The sequence below is a fragment of the Montipora foliosa genome, chromosome 5, assembly GCF_036669935.1.
Source record: "Montipora foliosa isolate CH-2021 chromosome 5, ASM3666993v2, whole genome shotgun sequence".
Classification (NCBI taxonomy): Eukaryota; Metazoa; Cnidaria; class Anthozoa; order Scleractinia; family Acroporidae; genus Montipora; species Montipora foliosa.
In genome coordinates this window covers 3,202,697-3,210,196 of record NC_090873.1, presented here as the reverse complement: position 1 = coordinate 3,210,196, position 7,500 = coordinate 3,202,697, and the positions used below count along the sequence as shown (strand labels likewise).

The window sequence follows — 7,500 nt, the reverse complement described above, 5'->3', positions numbered from 1 at the left end:
CAGAAGGACAGAGAAAAACTGTGACCAGGGTCAGTGTCCTCAGTGGATAAGTCGGCAAGAGCCCAGTTTTATGTCAAGATCTATAAACTGCCCTGTTCCCACAAGTTTTCTCAGGCGATGTCCTTGGTGTTACATAGTTCAATGATAAATTGTATGTCATTGCATTGTGAATGTGTTGCTGATCGTCTGTCTTCCTGGTTACATGTATTTCCCTGTTCAGTGTGTCTTTTGATGAATTTCAAACAACTGGGATTTCAAAAAAAGAAATGCTGTGGAAATGGTGTTCATATGAAATTCATATCAACGGAAATGACAACCACTTGACATTCAACAGCTGGGATCGATTTCTGCTAGACAACAAATTATTTCCTTATTATTTTGGTGTGGTTGTAATTTAGAATTCTTAGAGTTATGAGGTGCAGCACTATTAGAACTTGCAGCTGACTTAAACAGCATAAACCAGACTTTAAATCGTTCTGCCATTGGACTTTGGATGACTTCAGTGGTTAAGAGTCTTGGTTTTTTTTTATAGATATTAATGAGTGTAAGGTGTATGGAAAGTGTAGTCAAGTTTGTATCAATACAATGGGGAGTTACAAATGTACCTGTGAGCCAGGATATCACTTGAATGCAGACAACTCTACGTGCAGGGCAATAGGTAAGCTACCATCAATTTGGTGCAAGTTTATCAAAGCAGGATTGTTGCTATTAGTGCCATCATGTGTATTTCTTTTTTTTCTTCTTCTTACTGGGTTGCCAGTATGGCAAACCCAGTCGGAAAATGGGTGGAATTTAGTCGGTTTTTTTTTCGTGTCGGGAAACGCCTTTCCTGTCCTTCTCCTGCTGAGTAGTGTCTTTGTGCATAGAGTCATCTGGGACTGTGTGGTCGGTTTCAGGGGGTGGTAGAAATGCGTAGATTTTATCCGGTGGACACAGTAGAATATTTAATTAACCTGCAGTGGCGTTGAAAGTCATTGTAACGTGAATGGCGTTTTAGTGGATCTTTAAACAAAATATACCCTTACAGAGCTCAATTGGATAGTCAATTGGATAAACAAGACAGGCAGTGAAAAATAAATATCCAGAATCTTCAAAGCGACGAGTAATGGTCTTCAACAACGATTGCTTCTTTCGCTGGCGGACATCACAAAGTGAGCTTTGTTTCTCCTGTTATTTGGCTGACTGTGGTGTTACGTACGACACTGAAACGAAATGGCAAATTCTGTTTTGGTTTAAAAGGAATCGAACGCCTTGAATGCATCACAGTGTTTACTGAAGTCGCATCTCAGTTGTCTGGCAATTTACATTTCTTTTGTACTCAACTCTGCACATTCTTCGGGTTTAAAAAAAAATTGGAAATGAGACAGTGAAGAATTATTTGAAAGAGAGCTTGTTGTCTATTTTGTGCTTCATTATTTACAGTCAAGGTTAAGGTTATCCTGAACTGTGAGACTGAAATTTATTTAATTGCTGTTGTGTTTCTTGTTTGCACACACGCTATTAAAATAGGAGGGGTTTTTTCCTTCTAATAGCAAATATTTTGTTTGTTTCAATAAATTTACGCTGGAAAAGGTTTTTGTGACATTTTTCGTCCAAATGAACACCCAAAAATAAAGCTTTTTAACGACCTGTAAGTGGAATATTTTTTGTAATTTAATATTCTGTCAAAAATTTGCATAAGGAGCTTGAAATAATATCGCCACGCGCACAAAAAATTTAGTCGCTGATTTACCTCGTCGTCGAGTCCTCTTTAATATTTTATTAACTGTGATGTTATGTACAATGCTGAAACCCAACGGCAAATTCTCTGGTAACTTCTTCGAATTGGATACCAGAGACGGAATTGAACATCTTGAGTAGTCTGTGTTTATAATTTTCTGTCTATTTACAATTTTATTTATTTGTACTTACTCTGCACAGTCTTCAGGTAAAAAACAATTTGAAGAGTGACTAATTCTTTTTGATCAAGAATTATTTGAAAGAGAGTTTGTTGCCCATTTTTGGCTTCATTATTGAAAGAAATGGTTCTTCAGTGGAGGGATTGATCAACATTGTTCCAGATAAAAGTCCGGTCTCGGGTCAATAACCCGATAAAGAAGGCTTCCCGACCCGACAGATGAAATGCAAATATTCAGTCAAATGTTACAAAAAAATTAAAAAAAACGAAAGATGTAAGTTTTTTGCCAAAAGTGCGTTGTTTAACACTAAAAGTGACGAACTAATTTTTGCGGTTTTCTTTTCAAAGTTCTATTACTGCTTATTTATGAAGCAGAAACAACATGTTCAGTCCTAGCCAGCGTGGCAGGCCGTAGAAAGGAGCGCCGGAGTTTAGGGTGAGAGGGAAGAGGGACGGCCTGCAAGGACGCTATTGTTTTCTCGGTTTTTTTCGTCCACCAGATGAACGTAAAAATCCTGATTGGTCAGATTTTATGAATTACTCAATCCGTCGTTCTGATTGGTTAGCGACCAGGGCATCGGTCTTCGCAATTCAATATTCAACATGACGGATCGGTTTGAACTGTTGCTGAAGGAAACGATACGATCTTTGGAAGAAAATGGAATCAAATTCATGCTAAAAGCAGAGAAAAAGACGGCGATCAGACATTTGTTTGAGAAAAAGGATCTTTTAGCCGTTTTACCAACAGGCTATGGAAAAAGTCTAATTTTTCAGCTTCTTGTGTTGCTCGCGAAAAGAGCAGGAAATTATGCTTCTTTGTTAGTCATATTAAAACGCCTCTTGTCAGTATCATTAACGACCAGGTTATGGAAGTCGAAGCCATGAATTTGACTGCTTGCAATTTGGCTCAGAAGCTAGGTAATTTGGAAGACATCGAAGGAGGGAATTTTATTGTTGTCTATGCATCAGCGGAAAGTGCCACAGATAAGCGATTTCTTCTATCACTGAACAAGAACACTACTTTCAGTAGCAGTTTAGTGGCTTGTGTTGTGCCGGATGAGTCGCATACAGTTGAAACATGGACCGGTTTAAGGTGAGGGATTGTATATTTTAATTTTCAGCTGTTTTTATAAATTCTGCAAAATGTGTTTGCTGCACATAACAATCTTTTGTTTGAGGAGAATTCCAATCAACCTATTGTGAATTAAACAAAGGCCTTATATTTCTTCTAGAAAATCAAATTCACATTGGACGCTTCCATTACTTTTTCGTTTCAGGAGAATTAGTTCTTACGCTTTTTCGATTATGAGGGCTGCTGCGTGCTGCAGGCGACAAAACGTCGAGTAACTTTCTCTTCGCACCTTCGGAATTCTCCTTGTTTTCTTCTCTCTTCTGCGCTAAACGTGTAGTTATGAATGGGAAAAGTTCACACAAGTTCTTGATCTTCCGATAACAGGCATTGCAGGATTGCAGGATTGCAGAAACAAACAGTGTTATCCCAACGTTCTTCAGAGGTTTGCTCAAAACAACTCCGAATATTTCTTTTCTCGCCGACGGTTTAAATATATTTACACACGATTTCGCCATACAGTTCCCATATGTCACCTTCAGATTCGCCTGGCAAACTCTACAAACATCGTTACAATTGTTTTCTTTTTTGGGCCTCCAATATCCTCCAAAGATATTCAAATTATTTCATTTTCTCGCGCAAAAAATGAAAACAAGAAATACGGAAACCAGAAACAGATACAGAATTTGCCGCCAAAAAAGCGGCGTGATTCTGGTCGGATAATTTTGACAGCCAGACATTCCACAGTTGAGTGGGTTTTGCATATTTAATTAGGGGGCGGAATGAAGAAAACAATAGCGTCCTTGCAGGCCGTCCCTCCTCCCTCCCTCCCTCCCTACACTCCGGCGCTCCTTTCTATGTCCTGCCACGCAGGCTAGTTCAGTCCTTGCTTAGTATGTGGCATAAACGTTTACTTGGTGCAACTCTAGACATGCGTGACATGCAGGAACACGTCCGTCAGAGCACTAGTCGTTCTAGCGCTAGAGCACTTATTGGGGACACTGTAAACTGAAATTAACTATTAACGCAAATCAAGTCAAATGTTCGGGAGAGGAGAAAACCAGAGTACCCGGAGAAAAACCTCTTGGTGCAGAGTAAAGAACCAACAAACTCAACGCACATATGACGCAGAGTCCGGGAATCGAACCTGAACCACATTGATGGGAGGCGAGTGCTCTCACCACTGCGCCATCCCTGCACCCCAAATCACGAAATTATATAATTTTGAGTGACGTAGCCCCTTTAAAGAAGAAAGTAGTATCTAGTTTCTTGCATATCATTAGAGAGGAATCAGCTACTGTTTCTTCGTTATCGGAGTAAGCACTGCTGTTCGCCTGCATTTCTGGGGAAGTTAAAAGCTATGGATCTTTTGAGATACCGGGGGAAGCGTGCTGGAAAGTCGAAAAAACAAAAATCATCAGGAAATGGTCTTAGGATTCTTGTGATTTGTTCTGGTCGTCGCCATTACTGTGTTTCATTAAATATTCAAAATGCCACCTCAACGTTGCAAAACCGTGAATCACGGCCTTGAGGTGTTAATGTGAACAACTTAATTTGTATTCGTCCGGATCCATCTCTGTGTAAATTATTGACCGTTGCACCTTTGGATTTTTGTCTTTTGAATTCCCGATCTATTTGTAACAAGTCGCGGCTGATAAATGATTTCATTGCTGATCACAATATCGACCTCTTTGCCCTGACAGAGACGTGGCTTTGTGGCGATGACTCGGATTTATATTATATCCGTGACATTTGTCCAGATGGATATGTTTTTCATCATGTACCTCGATTACAATCCACTGGTGGTGGGGTTGGCATTGTCTTCAAGAACAATATCAAGGTCAATATTCAAGCAGATGAGTCCTACTGCTCTTTCGAACATCTGGAGCTGGAACTCAAGACTACGAAGTGCTATATCCGTTTAATCGTCTTATACCGTCCTCCTTCATCCGATGTGTCGCTGTTTTTTGATAAGTTTGCTAACTATCTTGCCCATATAGTAACGGCATCAGGCTATTTGCTGATTGTTGGTGAGTTCAACCTTCATGTTGATTCTCAAACTAATGCTGGTCGGCGATTTACTGGTCTTCTTCATTCATTTAACCTTCGCCAGCATGTTAATGGTTCTACGCACAAGAATGGCCATACACTTGACCTCGTTATCACTAGAGAGGAACCATCTTTCATCAAGAATCTCCTAGTCTTTGATCCTGCACTTTCTGATCATTTTATGATCCGGTGTAATCTGGATTTTTCTAAACCTGTTGCTCAAGATCAAATGATATCTTTTCGATGTTTACGTGCCATTGACATTGATAAGTTCTCCTCTGACCTGGAAGACTCCACGCTAATCAGAACACCTTTGAATAATGACCTTTCATTAGCTATTGATCAATTCAATTCTACTCTTCAATCTATAATCGACAATCATGCCCCTATCATTCGAAGGTCGGTCGCTCTTCGCCCTTACGCGACATGGTTTACGGATGAACTTAAAGCTGCAAAGATAAAGAGGAGAAAACTGGAAAGACGTTGGCGCGCGCATAACTCTGAAGCTAACCATCAATTATACACCGAACACTGTCGTGTGGTTAATGACTTGATCCGATATGCAAAAGAGAACCATTTTTCATCAATAATTGAAAGCAACCAAGGGGACCAGAAAATATTATTTCAAGCAGTTAATAATCTGTTATACAGGAAACCGATCGTACTTTATCCCTCTGTGGGTTCTGATATGGCTATAGCTGAAAAGTTCAAGTCATTCTTTATTGAGAAGATACGACGTATACGCGATAGTCTACCTGTTCACAATACTGGATTTATGAATGACCTTTACTTGGATAACTCTGCGACTCAATCCTGGCCCTGTGAATGTGTGACTTTTCAACATGTTTCTACTGACCTCATAGCTAACTTTATTAAATTCTCCAGAGTTAAAACTTGTGGATCCACTGCCAGCTTCTGTGCTAACTAAATGTTTGCCAAGGTTACTGCCAGTTATAACTGATATTGTAAATCGTTCTTTAGATGATGCATTTATACCAAAGTCGCTAAAAACTGCCTTGATTATTCCATTGTTAAAGAAGACTAATTTAGATACTGAAGATTTTAAGAATTTCCGTCCTGTTTCTAACCTTCCGTTTGTCTCTAAATTGATTGAGAAATTGGTTGCGGTACAACTTGTGCAGTGTATTGATGACAACAACATTGATGAGAAATTTCAATCGGCTTACAAAAAATTGCATAGCACTGAGACCGCCCTTTTGAGAGTTCATGACGACATCTTACGTGCTGTGGATCGTGAATGTACTGTTGTTTTATTACTGCTCGATCTATCTGCGGCATTCGATACTGTCGACCATGGTTTATTACTTCACAGACTTACTACTCGGTTTGGCATCAAAGGCAAAGTTCTTGCTTGGTTCAAGTCTTATCTCACAGACCGAAGTCAGTTTGTTGGCATAAACGGATCAATTCCTCTCAGTCTAATCTCATGTTTGGAGTTCCCCAGGGATCCGTTCTTGGTCCAATTTTGTATCTATTGTATACGTCTCCTCTCGGCGACATTATAAAAAGACATGGTATGACCACACGGCAATACACATTATTTATTACATGGCCGTGCAGAGGTTCGAAATTTCTCTTCGAGTGTTGAAAAAATATTTTTCAACTCGAGAAGAGAAATTTTGTATCTCCAAGCGGCCATGTAATATTCTATTTATTATATAAACACCAATGAAATACTAAATCGTTTCACGAAAGACATCGAAAGGCGCAAATTTTTATATGTAGCAAAAGGGATCTTTCCACGTGTGCAGAATTTTTTTTTTGCGCGAACGCTCACTTTACAGCTTTAAACACCCTATATAAAACAACAACAAAATCCAAAAAGTATATTTTTCGATGGGAATGCAGGGATGGTGCAGTGTTCAGATTATCTGCTCCCACCAAGGTTGCCCCACGTTCCTATTTTGCTATATAATAGATCGTATTTCAAAATGGTTGCAGTTGTATTAATTTCTTGTCTTCGTTCAAATGAGGATGTGTAGAAAGGAGGCAGTGTGGCCCAGTGGTTAGGGCGCTTGTCTTGGGATCCAGGGAACCCAGGTTCAAGACCCGCTCTGACCACTCGTTGAATTTGTTCCAAGGTTAAACTTCCCAGCTGCACTTGTAAATAGCCAACTGGTTTACCTCCGGCCAGTTGAGATTCTTAAGAGTTGTTGTTGTTTTTCTGTTCCGTCGTTTCGTTAACTGTCTTTCATTGGTCCTGAAAAGCCCCTATGCATACATATGTATGTATGCATACATATGTATGCATGCATACATATGTATGCATGCATGCATGCATGCATACATACATACATACATACATACATACATGCATGCATGCATGCATGCATGCATGCATGCATGCATGCATGCATGCATGCATGCATGCATGCATGCATGCATGTATGTATGTATGTATGTATGTATGTATGTATGTATGTAGGTATGTATGTATGTAAGAGGAATGCAACAGTTCTTACCT

At 39.6% G+C, this 7,500-nt stretch overlaps 1 protein-coding gene across 1 annotated transcript in view; it reads left to right on the top strand.

Moving 5' to 3' along the window:
* LOC138004592 (fibulin-1-like) overlaps nucleotides 1–7,500 on the top strand; it is an 11,597-nt gene that overhangs the window by 3,463 nt on the left and 634 nt on the right. The window contains exon 3 of the mRNA XM_068851143.1: nucleotides 533–658. Coding sequence (XP_068707244.1) covers nucleotides 533–658 — 126 coding nt within the window. The remainder of the gene's footprint in view (nucleotides 1–532; nucleotides 659–7,500) is intronic.